Source organism: Tachypleus tridentatus, chromosome 13 (genome assembly GCF_004210375.1).
Source record: "Tachypleus tridentatus isolate NWPU-2018 chromosome 13, ASM421037v1, whole genome shotgun sequence".
NCBI lineage: Eukaryota > Metazoa > Arthropoda > Merostomata > Xiphosura > Limulidae > Tachypleus > Tachypleus tridentatus.
Genome location: NC_134837.1, coordinates 133,909,869 through 133,930,707, shown reverse-complemented (window position 1 = coordinate 133,930,707; position 20,839 = coordinate 133,909,869). Strand labels below are relative to the sequence as shown.

At 31.3% G+C, this 20,839-nt stretch overlaps 1 protein-coding gene across 1 annotated transcript; it reads left to right on the top strand.

Moving 5' to 3' along the window:
• The first annotated feature begins 323 nt into the window (after positions 1-323).
• LOC143240492 (inositol-trisphosphate 3-kinase homolog) lies at positions 324-20,527 on the top strand. Its single transcript, XM_076482991.1, has 10 exons — positions 324-344; positions 5,834-6,083; positions 7,548-7,632; positions 8,168-8,317; positions 10,631-10,703; positions 11,295-11,430; positions 13,273-13,329; positions 14,029-14,202; positions 15,951-16,124; positions 17,305-20,527. Coding segments are annotated over exons 1-10 (1,143 nt in total). The 5' UTR covers positions 324-342; the 3' UTR covers positions 17,347-20,527.
• The last annotated feature ends 312 nt before the right edge of the window (positions 20,528-20,839 follow it).

The following is a 20,839-nucleotide window of genomic DNA, read 5'->3' as shown; positions in this document are numbered from 1 at the left end:
TGTTACAAACACCAAACATATGAACGACCCATATGAAAAGAAACTGCTATCGTTTAGCCGAAATTCGGAACGGTTACGTGTAATATACAGAATATTGTTCTATAATTCTCAAGAATTGCTGTGAGTTTATACCCACCATAACAATCAAGGCTTTGGAACATATTATATTTCATAAAGAAAAAGAAAGAAGTTAAAGGTCTATATTCAGAACGATAATCTGTTCGTTGGAGAACGTTTAAAAATGACTGAAGAATCCCGAATTCATAAGTGTATTTTAAGATTTCGACAAATTGCTGTAACAGTGAAAGCTTACCTTTTAACCTCGTTCTCGGTGAGTGTCATATGTGAGTAAAAAATAAGTTGAATCTTTTCTTTATTATATAAAATAAATTTACATTTCTTTCCGTTGATGTTAAAAGAAAATTTATTCGAAAACTCCAGTTTTTTATGATTATAAAAATCAAATACGAAGTTAATTTTTATTTCAGCACCCATTATAGGAATTAAGCTTTAATATTTTCGTAATATACAGGGTGGTCCGTAAGTCCCTACCCATCCATATGTTATTATAAACAACGTTATAATACTAATGATGAGTCGAAGGCAGCTGTTACCGCGGTATTTGGAACAATAACCCTTGCTATTTAATGAGGGCAAAACACACAGATATACTGGATGCATAAGATATATGGATGGGTAGGGACTTACGGGCCACCTTGTATCTGACAATATTTGAATTTTACTATTTTTTTTAAGTAACATGTTGTTACAAGCTATATTTTTAGTGCTTTAATTTATAGAGCGCAGGATGTTAATCTCTATTCACCTAGACATTTCGGAATATTAGCGACTGACTGACTTTACGAAGTATCTAGAAACAAGGCTTACAGATATAAATAAAACTAGCTAATAGCATATAGGGAAGGAATATTGAGTTGGGAATGTCAGTTGGTAGGGTGTCGGTCAGCCATTTATTGTCAGTTATCGTATATATTCAGTTACTCGATCGATAAGCCGTGAAATTGTGCATACAAACTTATCTTTGCCATTAATGAAGTATTTCCGTTTGAATTTCGTTTGTGAACTTGAGTCTTCAAGTTACAACAATGTACAACTACAGATGAAGGCAGTTTGTTGAAACATTAAGGAGGAAATACATTCGTTATTTTTTTACATGGACCGAACTTCAAATAATATGTACGAGCCCACCAAATGAAAGAACGATGTTATAACTGATCATATCGATTAGTAAGTTCACAAACTTGTGCGTTTACAAATTACAGGTGTGCTATATGCGCCCTCTACATTTCTTAAATACCTTATAGACCTTTCCTTTATTATGTTCAGTTTTAAATTTTGAAGTTTCTATGACCAAGAAATTGAGAAAAAAACACACAAAAATAGTGCCTACAGTAGTTTGAAACCTAATAATGAGAGGGTGGGGAAGTTATTAAACATACATGTCAAGATAAACACAGATTTTTATCTTTCCAAAATATAACTGCGTTTTTGCACAGAACTTCTAATTTTTGGCTGTGTCCCAAAAATTCATAATTAATCCATACAATAAAGAGAACTTGTTGTGTAAAACAAATTAATAATGTTTTGCTTTTGTATTCAGGTCTTTCTTGATGAGGAAAGGAAAATAACATTTAATCTTTGCTTCTGGCATAATGAAAGAATCTATAATTGAGTCTGATTGAGAGTTCAAAAGTTACAACAGTGTTCTGGTGGGCCAGTGGTAAATGTATGGACTTACAGTGCTAAAATGTGAGGTTCAACAGTATGCAAATAGTCCATTATGTAGCTATGCACAATGAAAACGATAAAACAAATTCAGTTTTAGGTATGAATTAAACAGTTTAAGCTTTTTTTTTAATTTTAGAAGTTAATTATTCTCTTCTTAAATGTTAGTATTAAAAAACCCACTACAAATTATATATAGAATTCAGTATAGGACAATAAGATAAATTTATACTACTCGAGGGATTTTAATTTGTTTTAGAATATTCCTTCTGCATAAATGCTGGAACAATTTTTATAATTGTGAACTGCATGCAAAAAAAACCTCAGAACACAATACAGTAAACAATGCTTTAACTAAAGTTGTTGCTACATTGTTTACAACAGACTTAACCTAAAAACAAACTGTAAAGTAAAAAAAAACAACAACACACAGTTATAACAGAACCAGCAGCTGTGTATCATCTTGTACTATTGGTGTTGGAGATGGGTGGGAGTAACTGAGGTTGGGTTATATGGATAAAAAACAGAATTAAGGGCGCTGCACTCTAGTCTTTTGGATACATACTGAAGTATTGAGAAGATGAATTTACTTTAATAGCAAGCACTTTTTCTTGGTGTAGGGACGACAGTGAAGGCTAAGACACATTTTGTAGCAAGTCTCGGGGAGCCCCATTTTCATTGCTATTTCCCAACAACTTTTAAAACAGTTGGCACTGCTCTTCACTTTGGTAAAGTGTATGCTTTTCAAAAATAATCTAAAGAGGATGAAAAAATTATTATTTGACATGTCTCAAACATCTGTGTAATAAACCTTATAGTTACACAGACAAAGTACTGGTCACATGAAAGATAATAAGAATAGTATCTTGTAGTTTTTATCAGAGCGTTGTGTAGACTAGAGTGCAAGACAATATTTATACTGTACAGAAATGTATATTTTGAAAAAAGAATTCAATTTGGTGACCTAACCAAAGAGTACTTGAAAAGCTTGTAACATTTCCTAGAACCCTCTTACTATCTAATCTTGCCCCCTTCATGTTTGTTTGTGTGCAGTTGCTTTTACTTCTCATGTCGAAGAAGAGTGGGCTTGAATAACTCCTGCCAAGAGCTCTCCAGAACCTACATTTGGACTAGTAACTTGGTGAAAGACCGAGTCCTTTTTGTGTGTGTGTGTTTTATCATAGGGATTATTTTGCATTGTTAGCTTATTATGTAAATTTAGGACTAATGCAAATCTTTTTAAGTTGGCTGAACCTCTCTTGAGATATTATTGGGATTATGGTCAACAATACCATTAAGAGACATGGTTCTCAAATGATGTACGCAATGAATGAATGCATTCTACTCATTATAAATAAGAAAAATATGTTAGATTAGTTATATTAATTTTAATTACAGTGTTAATATTTCATTCTGACCTGTGTAAGTAGCATGTTTTTATCATAGGTTGATGACATATAAATGTAAAATAACAGCGTATATTCTTCAGATTAAACATGTAGGTATTAGTACCATGTCACTGGAAGGCCCATGTTTATCACAGAACTGAACGTTATGGCATCTTCAGCAGAGTAGTACATAAAAATATGTTTGACACTTATGATAAATGGCTTTAAAACAAGTTTTTACAGATAAGCCCACAATATTGTGACATACAAGATATTCTCTATCAACGTACAGTTTGCTTCCAAATAGAAGTGTTGTCAAAATATCAGAGTGAAAACCAAAAACAATTAAACATTTTTTATAAAGTTGTCTTTTCTCCCCATGTTCAAAAATGCAGAAACTGTTTGATTGTGAATTACACACAGTAAAGTGAAAATTATTTTATGTTTTAATAATGTGTATATTTGTGTTTAAGATTCTCGTGTAAAGAAAAAAAGATAATTGCTGTTTTCAATAGATTTTTATTTTGCATTTGGAAAAGAAATGGGCAAAATTTGTGCTTTTGGAAAAATGTTAGCAGTGGCTCAAATACTACAAGTTCAGACTAGCTAAGATAGCTGTATAATAAGAAGAGCAAGTGCATTGATCAGCTGTTTTATTAGGACCCACCTTGTATTTAGTTGGACCATGTATTGATTTAATAACACTGAATATGGAATCTGTGTGGTGTAGACTACACAGTTTTGTTTGTTTATTTTTGTTTTCTGAATTTTGTGCAAAGCTACATGAGGCCTACTTGAGCTGTCTGTCTCTAATTAAGCAGTGAAAGACTAGAGAAAAGGCAGCTAGTCATCACCACCCACTGCCAACTAGGCTACTCTTTTACCAACAAACAGTGGGATTGACCATCACATTATAATACCCTCATGGATGAAAAGGTGAGCATGTTTGGTGTGATGGGGATTTGAACCTGTGACTCTCTGAATGCGAGTCGAGTGCCCTAATCAGCTGACCATGCCAGGCCAACTACATATTTCTATTTTTGTTGTAAATTCAGTTTCTCAAAAGAAAGGTATTTGGAGATCTGGTGATAAATGCTGGCTAAGTAAGATATGGAGGTCATGTAGGGGCTTAGTCAACACTGTAGAGTGGTGGTGGAGGGAAGGGGCCTTTTTAAAAAAAACAAAAAATATATGGAACTTTTGCACACAGAATTTAAATTAGCCTTAACAAAACTTTTAAAATTAACTTATTAAAAATTTAAGAAAGCAAAAAACAAATAGATGCTTAGCTTATCTTACAGTAATAAGCTGCTGTGTTTTAAACATCTTGGGTAAGGTTTTGCAAATAAATTCAGAAATGGTGGATCTTTCAGACTTTTCAGAATATTGGAGAGTTTGCTGGCTGTTTGATCCTCCAATCCACTACATCCATGAATCATTGTATTGTAAGCAATTGTATACAATATATTGTAAACTTGCATTGTTAAATTATCATTATGAAAGCAAACTAGTCAGTCAGAGTTGAAAAATATAATGGACATGATCAGCAACAACTTTCAGGTACACTGTGGATGTTATATGCCCTCTAAAAATTCTGGTAACATTCTTCTAATTCTGCAACAGATGCTAGCCTATGTACCATGTGACAAGAGTTGACAGCCATAGTTTTGCATCAGAGTAGACATATTTCCATTTGATCAACAATGGTAGCAAATTTTGACAGATGTTTTAGGAAAGTCAGTAAAGATGAAATCATTGATTATGCCACTCCTAGATAGGTACTGACAGTCATATCCCTTTGAAAATTGTCGAGAACCCTGCTCTTACATATTGTCTAGCAGACTAAGTATTACATGGTTACATCTCCATGTTTATCAATTTCAAACATTCACCTGTCTCTTGGTTATACATCTGGGCTTATAATGCTAAAACTCAGATTTTAAACCTACTGTGGATGAAGCACGGGTAGCCCATTGTGTAGCTTTGCAATAACAACAAGTGAAACAGTTATCTGACAAATCATGTGGTCAGTGAATTTTGCATATTCAAGTAACTGTTGTATAGGTGTTTTTTGTGTGTTGGGATATTAATAATATGACCAGGCAGCATATGTGTCATATATAAGCTGCCCTTTGTGCACATAGTAAAGAGCAGTGTCCTCCAGTGGTAGGTCAGTTAATACTTTGAGGCTACAATCTCCCTTACGTTGGAGTAGGAATGATCAGTTGTGTGGGTAGTAGTAGTTCCTGTGGGTAAGATAGATGTAGTTGAGTTAAATAGAGAATGTTAGGTTACCTAGCATTCAGCAGTCAGTCAGTCTGGTAGTACTTACCACTGAGGGCAGTATGGACATATAGCATCTAGGTTCGAGTGAAAGTGGCTGTCCAGCATCCAAAACAAGTATACATGCTGTATTCATGTTTACAGACAATAAAGAATTTTCACTTACCTACTTTTTTCAGGAACTCAATCAGTTTCAGAGAAATTTAGAACTAGCCTCTAATAAATATATTCTTTGAACCTTACCATTATTCCACAGACTTACCTTGTTACTCTTGAGGTGAAATCACCTTCAGTTAAGAATACTATACACTTAGGCTTTTAAAATATGTGTACTGCATAAATCAAGGCAGTAACTTCTGTAGTTTGTTTACTCATGACCATGAGAATTTATATTAATTTTCTTTGTTCAAACCTAGGCTGCAGCTAATGGGGGATGCCAAAGCAGTAGAACTAACCAAAATCCTTCAGCACAAGCAAGAAAACTTTAATAAAAACAAAAAAGACTTGAAGAGAAGATGGAAAGAAATTACTCGCAGTGCTCTGTGTGGAAGTGAACAGAAAGAGTTGACAGAAGCTACTACTTCAATAGACCTTAGTTCTAATAGATCTAATGGTGATAGAAATGTTGACATGCAACAGCTAACTTTGCTTCAACTCCTAGCTCTGGTACGTGTTAGGCTTAACAAGAGAGTACAAGACAGTAGTAAACTTTGATACACTGAATGAAGGAGAAAGTTACACATATGAGACAGCATACTTATTACTTAATAATTTACAAGAAAATAAAAGGTACAGATTATACTTAATAATAATAATGAACTTGTGAAAGAAGAATGTAATAATGTATCAACTGTGCTATATCTGTGCTTTTTTTACCAGTATCACGGCTCATCAAGATTGTTTAAATATTACATATACATATATAGCAGTGGTCAAGATGCCTTTTATGTTATCAGTTACTCAAACAACAGCTGTTTTGCTTTGAACTAAATTAAGTTGATAAATATTAACTTTCATTAATTAACTTTGTTTTTTAATTAGTATCAAACTGTTTAATATTAATGCTAATTGATTATTTATTTCAGATGAATTAACTTTTATTTATCACTTAGAAGAATTGGCAAACAGTGATGAAGTTTAAAATGATGTTAAAGTTTAATATTTTTGCAATTGACGTCCACTGTAAATAACATATCAGAGGCTTTGTTGAACAACGTTTTTTTTAACACTGCTATACCATTTAAGACATATAGTTTACATTTGTAAGGAAAACAAAAATCTAGGTATTTGTAACAAAGAATGATTAAAATTTGCTTAGAAAACTTTACAACAAATTCTTTCAAGTGATGTAAAGTTTATTCATAAAGTATGTCATCTAATAGTTATGTATCTCATGAATCTCTGATTTGTTTGTCATGTAGATATGCTCATCATTAAGAGATTTTTTTAAGTGAATCATAAAGATTTTTTTCTTTATTTCATTGGTTGGTTATTTGATTATGAAAAAAGGAACTTCAAGATTCTTTGTACTAAAACTCTTAAGAAGGTCTTGTTTCTTGTATGAAAAAGCTTAATGGGTACATTATGTTCTTAAAGTGTAGCTCACCATTATTGTGAAATTAGTACAAAACCTGAACTTTGCTTAGTTTGGTTCTGCTGTTTAGCTGTGTTGTCAAACAGATTTCTTTAAACTGAAACTCTTTTTGTTTCTCCTTTTATTTCTTCGTGTTTGAGGGAGTTATTTTAGAGTATGGGTGATCTTTGTTTTTCTGTTTTTGACCAGCTTGTGTGACTAAAATAACATTTTTTCTATGGTAAATCTTTGTGAAACTTTATGTCTTAAATACTTTGACATTTTCATGGCCAGAATAAAAAGATTTAGCATAAAATTTTATGTATTAAATTACTTGTCAAAAACCCAGGTTAATGAATATGTTTATGAATTAGACAAAACTTCACTTTTTTAAATAATGAGAAGCAGTATTTAATGAGTCTGGGATATTAATCCAAGATTTCTAGCTTACTGGAGAGAGAGTTTTATAAATGAGACATAACTTGCAAACTTTTCTATATCATTCTTTTGTCTCACTATCATAGGTACTTCACTTAAATTTCCTTTTTGTCTTTCAGAACTCCTTGGAATTAACAGCACCAGCTAGTGATATTTTATTAAAAAACTGGAATAACAATTGGATTCAACTGTCTGGACATGAAGGTAAATGCAGTGTCTGTATATTTAAACCCTAGAATTGCTGATGGGCCCATGTGGACCCCTTTTTTTTTGTAATTTATTTACACATAAGTGTTGTAAAAGGCAGAAACATACATTTGCTTAATATACTGGATATGTGGACCACAGTGGTAGTGGAATAACTTAAAAGGTAATAAATTCTAGTTTCTGATTGAACTTATCAGATTAGTTGAAATTAGCTTTATGAGAATGTTGATAATGTAATGTGGAGGGAAGGGGCCTTTTTAAAAAAAACAAAAAATGTGTGGATACTTGATATGGGCTTTTTGACTGATAGGATGGGAACAAAGATTTTCACTTGTTTAATTAAAGTTTTGCCACTTGAGACATCACTCCAGATCTTTAGTTTGTGGACAATCTATAGCTTGGATACTTTCACTTTTGTTTAATGTCAGATCAAATTGATTTTCTGCATTAATCTTGTATTAATGTTAGAGTAACGTATTACTGCAGGCAAATTTATATAAGTACTTATGAATTTACTTTAATCTTGACCCAGGGTTGTTTGCACCAGCAGGACCAGGTACAATCTGGAAGAAAAGAAGTCCTGAAGATGACACAGAAGTGCAAGCCTATCGCATGTTGATGACAGATAGCATGAGAGAAATGGTTCCTAGGTTTTATCGTGATGTAGAGTATGAAGGAGAGAGTATCCTTTGTAGGATACAGAGTACCTGTTGAAGGAAGAATAACCTTGTGTTTAATTATTTGTAAAATCACATCTTTTATATAATAATCACTCATATGTCTGCTGTTTCCCAGTGATTCCAAAAGGGTCCTTGTATTGGACCAAAAGGCATTGTGGGCAGATATACGAGGGCTGTTAAAAAATACGTGGACTGTTTGAATTGTGCGGCTCCAGTTGGTTCCAGGGGAATCCGCTTGGTGTCGCTAGGTTTGCACAGATCAGCTGATTATGACGCCATTTCCCGATTGCAGATATCTTCATTTGTGTATTAGCTACGCGGTTTTAAGTGAAGTATGATTTTTTCGTTTGGCGGATTTCAGAATGAATGACCTGAAGGAGCAACGACTTGCTGTGAAATTTTGTGTTAAACTTGGAAAATCTGCGACTGAAACTTTTGCTATGCTTAACACGGCTTACGGTGATGTTGCTATGAAGCGTACGGCATGTTTCAAGTAACATGAACGTTTTAAGGATGGTCGACAGTCCATTGAAGATGATGAGCGTCCTGGACGTCCTTCCACGTCAACTGACGACCCACACGTCGACAAAATCAACACCCTGGTGCAGGCAAATCGACGTCTGACTGTCAGGGAGCATGCTGAAGAGTGTGGGATATCAGTTGGATCTTGTTATGAGATTTTGACCGAAAAATTGAAGATGCACCGCGTTGCTGCGAAATTCAGCCCTCAGAACTCGTGAGTTTTTGGTTAAACACTCGATCACTGTTCTTCCCCACCCCCCTTACTCACCTGACCTTGCTCCTTGCGATGTTTTCTTGTTCCCCAAACTCAAAAGACCCTTGAAAGGAAGAAGATTTGAGACGATTCCCGAGATTAAGGCAAATGCGACGAAGGAGCTGGAGGACATTACAAAAGAAGCGTACCATGACTGTTTCAACAAGTGGAAACACCGTTGGGATAAGTGTGTGCATTGGGGAGGAGAGTACTTTGAAGGGGTCCCAGACCTGTAACTTCTAAATAAAGTACATTTTGTTTTATGACGTCAGTCCGCGTATTTTTTTAACAGACCTCGTAATGTTAAAGTGACCAGATTTTCTAGAGTCAAAAGCATGACACAACTAATGAATTAAAAAATTGGTTGCATTAAAAAAGATTAAAGCTTTTCATGTAAATGCATTACATCTTATTATTATACTTTTCATTTATATTATTTTCTTCAACAAATCAGGAATGGATTTTGGAAGTGTGCAATAGAAAAGAATGAAAAATAGGTACCATATAATCATTATAGTTTATTTAGAGGATATTTTCTTAAACAACCTTTTCTCTTTTTTTTTGCATGCAAGAGTAGAAAAAATTAATAAAATTATTAGTTGTACACAGTGAATGATCATATATCTTGTAGTTATAATTAACCTAGACATAAGAATTATTTAACATAATTGTCTAAAAAACATACAAAATTTTGTTTATGATAATGATATGATGACAATTTGTTAGTAAGTGAAATGTAACAGCAGTAACTGTACATAGACTGATGTAAGCTGCAAAAGTTCGAGACATAACAGGGTTGAAATTAAATTGTCAGAGATGTTTTGGATATTCAGCACCTATCCCAAAATAAAGCAGACTAATTTCAGATTGTTTTGTGAGTTATAACAATGTAACTGTGTACTGGAAACTAATATACAATATTTCAATGATTTCACAGTGTAAAGATCAGTGACTAATAATGTTTTATGAGACAATAAACAAGCTAATTTCATGTTATTACATCCTAAGTAGGTATATGATTATATGCATATTTAAAAGTTAATACATGAAAATGAAGGATATTGTACAGGAACAGGGCATTCTTACATGCAGTCATAGTATGGTAGTACTTACCAGTACTAATTTTGATAAAGTGGAACATTTATGTTCATTATATCTTAAAATGGGACATTTTCACATTCCCTAAGGTTTTTTTGGGGGGATAGTGGAGGAGACAGGTAGCTCGAAAATTGGACTGTTCTCAAATGGAGACATCTGGTTACATTATTATTATAGGGTGGTTGACATGTATATGCATGTCTCTATTTTTACTCGAAAGTGTGTATAAATAATTTGTTAATTAGGCTTATTAAAATTATAATTTGAAATGCAGTGATAGATTCTAGTGGTTTTAGTTTGTTCTATAGAATATAATATATTAAGTTTTCTTAAAGTAAATTTTTTTCTTAACTAATGAAGAAAAAACTTGCTATTTCATTAGCTTTGTAGATTTTAGTTGAAAAAATAGCTTTGAAGCAGAAAACTTAACTCAAATTCTCAGATTTTATAGAAATGGAAGATTTACTGTACAACTTTCGAGACCCTGCAATAATGGATATCAAAATGGGAACAAGGTAAAGCTTGGCTTTTTTGTTTATAGTAAAATCTAGACACTTAGTGTTTATCATTGAACCTGGTAGCAGTGAAAGACAGCAACAAATATTTATTAACATTAAGAAGGTAATATTTGCAGTGCGTGGAAGAGAAGTTTGTTTAATATAAAGACATTAATTACCAGTATATGAGAAATTGTGAAATATTGAAATTGTTTAAAACATATTTTTATCATATCTGATATACTTGAGTATTATGTGATCTAATTAAATGCATATATTGCAAACAGTAGTGATTTTGAATGCAGTGCACCATTTCTACATCCTTGTCCCTCCATAGGTCTGTTATAATAGTTTACAATAAAGGAATTTTCAAGTGTTTCATAGTTCTTAGCTATCTGTTAACTTGTAGATCTTTACCATCTGTTGTTACTGTAAAAGATAAATATTCTATCATATTTGATTCACATTTAGAGTAATAGCCTGTTTCAAAAATTGAAACAAGTTATTTTATTATGGTAAAAATATTGTAATATGTTGTATTTTATATGATGAACTTGTAATGGATTTGTATTAATGTTATAATATAATAGATTTAATTAATACTTCCAGAACCTTTCTTGAGATTGAAGTACAGAACAATAAAGCAAGAAAGGACCTGTACGAGAAAATGATAAGGATAGACCCGAATTCTCCGTCTTTGGAAGAACATAAAATAGGTGCTGTAACAAAGCTAAGATACATGCAGGTAAGCTCAATCTTATGCAGTCATATCAGCTGTTGACTTGATAAAATAAATATTCCACAATAACTTAGTTATCACAATTATTTCATCTACATTGTTACTGTTTTATTGATGGAAAATATTTTTTTGCTGTTAACTTGAAAACAGATATTCCACCTTTTTAACTGTATGTATAATTACCTTTATGAAGAAAGAAGTAGAGAGTTGATAATTCTTTTTTAACTTGAGAAGGGTCTAAGCTGGAGTATGTGTGCACTTTTTTTGTATATAATCTCCATCATACAACCATTTGATGTTTTGCCTTTCTCATAAAATTTTACAGTACACTGTGTGTTAAGTATAGCTTACATCTGGAAATATCAATGGTGAAGATACAACTGATGAAACTGCATTATAGTCATTATTGGTTTTAGTTTCTTGTGTGTTTATTTATATATAATGTAATATACTTCTTGTCAGAAGTAGCACGTATAGGATTTTTTTTTTTTTTTAGGGTGGGGTATAAAGGGGTAGATTGAAAGACAACAATTTAACATTTTCATGTTAGTAAGAATCACAGTGTAGAGACTGAAAAATCTGAATACTATATATATCTCAGATGGGTATGGCTAGGAGGTAGAGTACTTCAGTAGAGGTTTGCCTTCCATACCACCCCTGTGGACATGCCATTGGTATTCAGTTGTGTAGAATTAACATCATCAAAGTATATATTACTTGTTCTATATTCAAACAGTGGTAAGTCTCTCAACTTACAATGCTAAAATTTAACGTTCATTCCCTGCAGTGGACACAGCATATAGCCCAATGTGATATTGTTCTAAGACAAACAAGTTATTTAGAAGTAGGTAACATTATTAATTTATCAGTTACTCCATAGTTCATTTGAGCTAGTTCATAGGTTTCAGTTTAGTTATGTAGAAGTAGGTAACATCGTTAATTTATTAGTTACTCTTTAGTTCCTTTGAGTTGGATCATAGGTTTCATTTTTGTTTTGTAGAAGAAGGTAACATCATTAATTTATTAGTTCTGCTTTGTAGAATTACTTTTTTTTTTCATTAGAAGTCATTGATAATAAGACAAAAAGATTATACAAAGAGTTTCAAAAGGCTTGGAACTATAGTAGATATATACTAATGGAACTTACCTCTAACCTGTTTTGGAAGACCCATTTATTTCTAATTTGACAGCTATTTCTTCCATTGGGTAACGTGCATAAGGAAAGTTCTAAAATTCATTTTATTTTCTCACTGCAAATGTCTTAATACTAGAATTACTTCTTAGAGGAAAGTGTTATTAGGTATGACACCATATATTGTTATTATTACTGATTTGTTAAATGTATCACAATAGCATATGGACACTATCTCAAAAGATGGGTAAAGAGAGGACATAAAACATTCTAGTGTTCTTCTTATTATATAACTTGCATTTTAGTGTGGTTATGCTATTGTGAAATAGCACTGTTCAGATACTTGCCTTTTAAAACATTGTCTTATTAATATCGCCTTTAGTAGAAACTGTTTCATTAGCAGACACGTTACTGGTAATGTTTTTAAATATGTTCAAACTTATTAGCATTAATGGTAGGTTACATGTAGCTTAGAATTGCATGCCACAACAGCAATCTGTGTATTAAAGGCAAAATAAAAGAATGAATTATGAAAATTTTTTTACATACAATCTTTATTACATTGCAAACAAATTCACTATGAGACATATAAAAACTAAGTCAACCTTACTAATTTATAACCTCATAAAAATACAGTATAAACACAGAGACTAATGTTGTAAGCTTTTAGTCTACATTTAGGTTAAATATTATAATGCCCATTTTTTTTCTTGCAGTTCCGAGAAGCTCTTAGTTCCTCTTCGAATTTGGGCTTTCGGATAGAAGGCTTTAAGGTAGATACTTTACAGATCTATGTTATATATTTTTTTTACATATTTGTTAACTATTGTATTTTCCCTTAAAATTATAAATAGTAATAAAGGTTCAAGAGTTTTTATTCCTTCATAATTACAAAGCTAAAATTATATTAAGTGCTTTTTTTTCTTCATAGTTGGGAGGCTAAAAATGCTTTAAGTGTTTTTATCCATAGTTACAAAGTTAAAAGTGCATTAACTGTTTTTCTCACAGTTACATGACAAGTTGAATGTGTGATAAGAATGTAAAAATGATTTTTTCCATAAATGCAATGATTGATTTTATTCTTTTGAAGTGAGGACATGCTGATAGGAACTATTGTTTCCAAAGCAGATTCTGTTGCAGTATGCTCTGTCAATAAATATTGATAGAAGTTATTTCAGATCTGATGGTAAAACTATATTGAAAGGAAATTTCTGCACCTCACTTTTTTTTTTTTTTTGGGGTGGGGTATTGAACCTTAAACATAATCCCCATTATAAGTAGTATGCAAGTGATATGATCTAAGTGTTGTTTGAGATAAAGAAAAGTTAGCATGTAATTATTGAGAGGTTTAGTTATCAACAAAAATTCTCAAAATGATTTATTTTTATACAGTTTATACTTGCTGATGGTTTGTAAATAATAGGTGATAGCATAGAAAGCTATTTTTAAGTTTATTTTGTTTTTATTTCTAGGCTGAAGGCAAAGCTCCTATGAAGAATCTGAAATCGGTAAAAACGGAAGAAGAAGTCAAAAACATATTTAGCATGTTTTTTGGAGATAATCTAGAGCTTTATGAGATGATTATAGAGAGGCTAAAGTTGCTAAGATCAAAATTTGAAAAGTCTCCCTTCTTTCAAACTCATGAGGTACACTAAACATTAAGTTGCATGTGTGTGTAGGGAGGGACATTATTAAATTAGATAGAAAACTGACTGGAGAGTATGAAACGGAGAGTGGTAACAAATTGTGTTAGATTTGACCGGATTGCAGTTACATGTGGTGTGCATCAGGACTTTGTGCTGGGCTCTTTACTGTTTGTGGCTTATATTAATGATATTGACTCTGGAATGACTAACAGAATTTTGACGTTTACAGATGATATTAATATTTTTGGTGTGGCTCACTATTCAAAATGTAAAGTGATGCATGTAGGTCTTCCAACATTTAAAAGGGAATATGTTAAATTTTGTAGTTAAAGAAAAAGATGTTAGTGTTGTAATTGAAAAACCATTTAAGTTATATAAACAGTGTATTGTAGCTAACAATAGGGCTAATAAGATTTTGGGTAGCATCTATACAAATATTGAATACGAGACAAAGGATATTATTATTTCACTGTATAGATCACTTGTAAGGCCTCATTTAGTGTACTGTGTACAGTTTTGGGCTCTCTTGCTCATGAATGATATTGAATTGTTTGATGAGGTTCAGAAAAGACTCACTAGGATGATACCTGGAATAATGGGATTGTCTTATAAGGAGAGAGTTAAAATCTCTAAAACTGTTTTCCGTATAAAGTATAAGGGTCAGAGGGGATCTGATTGAAGTGTTTAAGAATTATATGGTATTGATAATATAGATTGATCAACCTTTTATGTTTAACAGTGAAAACAATGGGACAAGGGGTCATAAATTAAAATTTTGGCAGTGTAGGAGTTGTCTCCAATTTGGACAGTATTGCTTTTTAAGCAGGGTGATTGGCTTTTGGAATGAGTTACCTTCAAGAGTGGTAGAAGCAGAAAATTTAACTGAGTTCAAGAAAAGATTGTATGAAAACATGAGTAGTAAGGAGTGATTATAGTTGGGAACCAGAAGAGGTATCCTTGATGGGCTAATAAGCTCCTTTCTGTCCCTTTAAACTTTTATAACAAATTTATGAAATTAGGTACAGAATTTCATACTTGTTTGCTAGTTTTGTAAAAAAGGACGTTGATGAAACGTGAATCTAGTAAATAATCAAATTAAAATAGTAACCCTAACAAAATTTGTAAAAAAGGACATTGATGAAATGTGAATCTAGTAAATAATCAAACTAAAATAGTAACCCTAACAAAATTTTTTTCCAGTTGTTTTAGTACACTGATTCACACATTATTATAATAAAACTGCTACAGGGCTTTTTATTTCAATTTTAAGTAACATTTGCATAAAGTTCTGTAGTCTTTTGTTTTGTAAAATACAAAGTGTGGTGTAAAAAATGTCTTTGATTTTGCATTGAGTTATATGTACTTATTATTTCAATTATTAGGCAATCAGTTTTTATATTTTATCAATATTAAAATTCAAGGTACTTGTGTTAATGTAATTAACCCATTCAAGTAATTAGTGGTCTGAAAATATAGTAGCTGTTTTCTAAAAGTGATGTGATTCAATGTCTTATTTTGAGACCATTCATGGCTTTATAATAAAGATTTTAATTGTGTACATAAAAATATTGACTGTTTTAGTGTTTTATCTATGTTTTTACAAAAGTATATATTAAGTACAATATTTTCAAAATACATTTTAATGTAGTCCTTCCTTGTGAGTTTTACTATTTAACTTCATACCATAAGAAGAAAGATCTAAAATATTTTTTTTCATTTTAATAACTTTAACATATTTTTATCTTCAGGTGATAGGCAGCAGCTTATTAATAATCCATGATGGAAGAAAAACTAATGCTTGGATGATTGATTTTGCCAAAACCAAACCTATCCCCAGAGGCCTAAGTATAAATCATCTTAATAAGTGGGTTCTTGGAAATCATGAAGATGGTTACCTGTTTGGTCTGAATAACCTTATATCAGTAAGTAACTGTACATTTTGACATATTCAGTTCCTGCTTTACTACAAATTGACTATGGAAGAGATTCATTTGCTAGCCTTCTTTTTACAGTATTTTTATGTTAAAAAATTTAAACTGGTCAAAATGTGGCACTGTTCAGATCTGTAGGCATTTTGTCTTATTAGATCCTGTAATGTGTTAAGACTATTACCAACATGTTCGCAAATTAGATTTTGTAAGATGTTGACTTTATTATTACCAACATATTTGCAAATTAGATCCTGTAATATGTGAAGATCGTTACCAACATGTTGGCAAATTAGATTCTGTAAAATGCTGACTTGAGCAATATTCTTTTAAACTGTTTCTTAAGTAAAGTTTAAAATTAATTATTAAGCATGAACATTTCAATTTGGAAGAATGTGGACATTCAAAAAGTGGAAAAGAAATTAACCATCAAGTTACACAATAAAAGAATGTGTTTTATACTTTTATATGAAGAAAATAATGTTAATAATGAATGGTATCTGATATTCAAGTATCTGGAGATAAATTTTATCAGCATCTTTGGAAATTTTACTATCAATAATACATTCTGTGGAAAAAAGAAAGGTTAAATATATAACCATATCTTTAAGATAAACTCTACTAATGTAGTGAGAAGAGTGTTAAAGTTAACCAGTAAGTAACCATTGCTCTAGATTAAAAAATAAACATTTTGTGAAAAGCTGTAAGTCTCACAAAGTATCTTGTCAAGAAAATATAAGTTTTCCTTCATTGTTGCTGGTTTCATGAACTTGAAAATAGATAAATAATTTACTTGTAAATTTTTGTTCTTCTTATCTGATATCTGCTTGTTTCTTTTCATGCTGAAAACCAGGTTTTTGCTTTCAGAGTCACTTACTTAAAATATAAAAATGATTGTATTGTTAGCACAGTGATTCTTTAGGCTACCACACTGCATACAGTGACCTTAATGAAAGGGTGGTTTTGTGAGCTGGTTTATGTGAGAAAAAATTCACAATAGTGGATGTTGTCTTTTACAGACACAACATGAACTTGCAAAGTTAAAAAATAAATTTTTGATGAGTGATGTATATTATATATTCTACATTTTTGCATTTTTGTTTCCACTGTTTTTGTCAGTCTTGTAAAGTGATTGGTATTTTAAAGTAAATGTAGTGTTTGTACTGTACTTTAGATTTTGGAAACCATTGCTGCCAGCATGTGTTCCTCAACCTGACTTGCAGCTTCTAACAGAAATGTCTGTCTCAGTCTTGGACTATAAAGTTTATTAATCAGTAACAGAATGTGAGGAAACCAAGTGGATATTAGCTAGCATGTACAGCTAGCTACCAACAGTGATGCTGTTCAAGCAAGTTGGCAGACTGTAAATTCAGAAGTTGGTTGTCAAAGATATGGGCCAATATTGTCTGCAGTTAGAGGTATATTGTATTCAAGTGTATGATGTTGAATGAATAAAAACAAGCAAACATTAATACCAATTTTGTTTATAACTATTACATATTTTGTTACAGTATACAAATTGTGGTAGGTCAAGAATTAAAGTTGAATTTCGTGCACTTAGCAGCAATTAAAGGGATAGTTTCTAAAAAGCAGCTTAATTAGATAAGGTTAAGGAGGAAACTGCACATTTTGTGATTATTGTATTACTTTAAAAAAAATGTTAAAAATACTTACTTTCTTGACATATTTTTACATTTGTATGATATTCTGGAATTCATAGAACATAGCTGTATTGTTGCTGTAGCGTTTACTAATAACATTATTTTAATATATTTATTCTTTGATGAACTACTTGAAGATTTAAATCTGTTTTTTACAGATCAGTAATGATCTTGAAAAACAAAACAAAAATGACAGATAAGTGTGTTTTGGTCACTGAATATCACAGCCATTTTAAGAATCCTGTTTTTCTTGACTAAATTGTTGATCAAACATCACAAAACATTCTTTGTACTTAAGGTACCTTCTTTTTTCTGTTTTTACCTACCTCAAAATGAAAAGAATTTATTTATATGTCATTTTGTCCTACACACAGTAGCATGCTTAGTACATTTTTTTGTGTTTTTTCTTGTTTTTATTGTCTGTCTTGAATATATTGGGGGCTAAGCATTTCTAAAAAAAAAAAAAAAACAGTGTTTAAGATTACATTTTTCATGAAAGAAAAACTGTTAATAGGTATGGTGATTGCTAGTAGTTATTATTAACAATATTTATTAACTATTAATAGTTGAATTGTAGAATAATTACAATATTATAATTTTGAGTATTTTGTAAGAACCATGCTGAATGTGTGTTTTCTGCATATGTAGAATTGATATACAAAACATAAAAGGGACACTTGAAAATTATTACATGGATAAATAAATATTATTATCTAACAAAACAGAATTGAATGTTTACTTTCCATTTTGTCAGAGTATATTTGGCTACAATTATAACAATTAAAGTACTAATACTGTCTGTATCTATAAAATAAATTGCAAAAATGAGAGCTCAATTATTACTTTATTTCTTAATGTCACTGCCAGCTTTGAAGTTAAATGCTAAAACCCTAAATTGAGCACAAAAACATAAAACATTTCAAATGTTGTGTAAAACAACTTTGTAACAGCTTCAAAATGGCAAAAAATGATATTTTTAGAAATCATGCTACAAATAAACTAATTTTCTTTAGAATTTAACAAATGGTCTCTGTAAATTCAAGAATAATGACAAAGTGGTGATATTATCTTTCTGCTTTTAGTTCTTTAAGCACAATGTATATTATGTACAAGTGATGTTTTTGGACCTTAGGCTTATAACTGTTACAATTATATTAACTGGAAGAAGTAATATTTTCATTGTAAGCCAAGAAAATACTTTTGCATGAAAATATTCAATATTTGAAGACTTTTCTATTATCATTTGATATATGAAATAGGTTATTTGTTATCTGTTATGAAAATTGTTTGTGTTGAAGCAACTAACACTTACTGAATATAAATATCCATGAGTTATTTTTCTGTCATTACTTATTTCAAAAATAGAGCCTGGGATATGTCACTATTTGTGTAGAGCATTTATTTCTGACCTATGATTTTGATGTTCAGCACAAACCTAAACAATTGGTTATCTGTGTTGTTTTCATTGTGGACACTGAAACCTGACTTGTAGCATTATAAGATTACTGGGGACCTGATCACTAATATGCATACTTCATATGGCACACAAAATACCTAGGAAGGATATTAATTTAAAAAAAAGAAAAAGAAAGAAAGAAAATCCAAAAGAACTGAATTATATGAATGATGTAAAGTAACATGTTGATAAGGAGAGTAGCTAATGTGGTTACAGTGCTAGCTTTCTGTGACTTACTACTTTTACAATCATTATTTGGAATTCTTTTGTTTCACTGCAATTGTGGCGTGCTCAAAGCTAGTGTAATATGTGTTGATCCCAGTGTTTATTATGTACAAGTTCATTAAAAAACAGTGGAGAAAATGTGAATAAACGGGCATTTGACAATAATGGGAATAATATCAGTGTTTTTAGGCCTAGCAGTAGTACTACTTAGGTTGGGTATACTTAAGAGGGGCAAAGGTCCAGAAGGTTAGGAACTAGTTCAAGTTAATTGAAAAAACATCTTTCTTTAAGTGTTTGTCTTCCATTAGTTTATTGGATAAGTGTTGTGCTTTATTGTTAATGTTATTATAAACAACTAAAAGTAGTAAGATATAAGTTCTAAAAATACATTTATCTTTCATGTAGTTGTTAGTAATGGCTAGTCTTCATACTTCCAACAATCCTGCACTAATATTAGAGTACATCTGTACAACCACTTGATAAAATATTAAACATTAAAATAACGAACGTATCTTAACTGCCAATAGGATTCTGTCTAGTGTAAAACATACAAGCGCCACTTATCATTTCTTCTGTTTTAGGCTGATGTACAGTTATACATGTTTTACGCTTAGTGTGCCATGATATTTCCGTAATTTATATCGTTTTGTGCAAGTCCTTTTTTCTCCATGTAATGATGATAGTTACAAGATAATGTTTCAGAATTTCTTTTTAATTAATGTCTTTTTAAATGCAAATACTGGTTTAGCATAAGTAGCTTTCTGTGTATTTTACTGTTATTAAGTCACTTATGGACATATAAAATGTTTTAACCTCTTGGACATCAACATAGCAAAAATGAATGAAAGATCTCAGCATTTACAGATTAAAACCTAGGTAGCTACAGTATTTAATATATGGTGCTTAACCTTTGAAAGATACACACTAGAACTGTAGAAGACTAGGAGTGCCTAAATAGTGTTCTCAACTTCGTGTACTTGTATTTCAGATTTCTATGTCAGTGTATATACTGTGTATTGTATTTATTACACTGTAATAATAAACATTTTCATGTAGGTGCTTGTGTGTGAAATTTATTTCCTGTTAACTTGGGTAAGTAAATACGTAAACCTGTTGATTAGAGCTAGGCAATTAACTTCACATATTCAGTTATTTGTGAACATCAATGTCATGATTAAATGAAGTTATGATTAATTAAGTTCATTAATGGTACGAAAAGAATCATAACTTTAATGATTAGTAAAATTTGATAATTTATCTTTGGACTCGTTAATTGATTACACTCAACTAATTAATTATTATTCTTACATGAGATTTAGACAACTGGAATAATTGAAAATACTAATTTCAGTTAGTTGATTATATTG

What these genes read in the sequence shown, in the direction of transcription:
- LOC143240492 (XM_076482991.1), top strand. An exon ending in TGTAGAGTATGAAGGAGAGA is followed by an intron (nt 8,318 to 10,630) that starts GTATCCTTTGTA and finishes TCAAATTCTCAG; the next exon opens with ATTTTATAGAAATGGAAGAT. An exon ending in CCTTCTTTCAAACTCATGAG is followed by an intron (nt 14,203 to 15,950) that starts GTACACTAAACA and finishes TTTTATCTTCAG; the next exon opens with GTGATAGGCAGCAGCTTATT.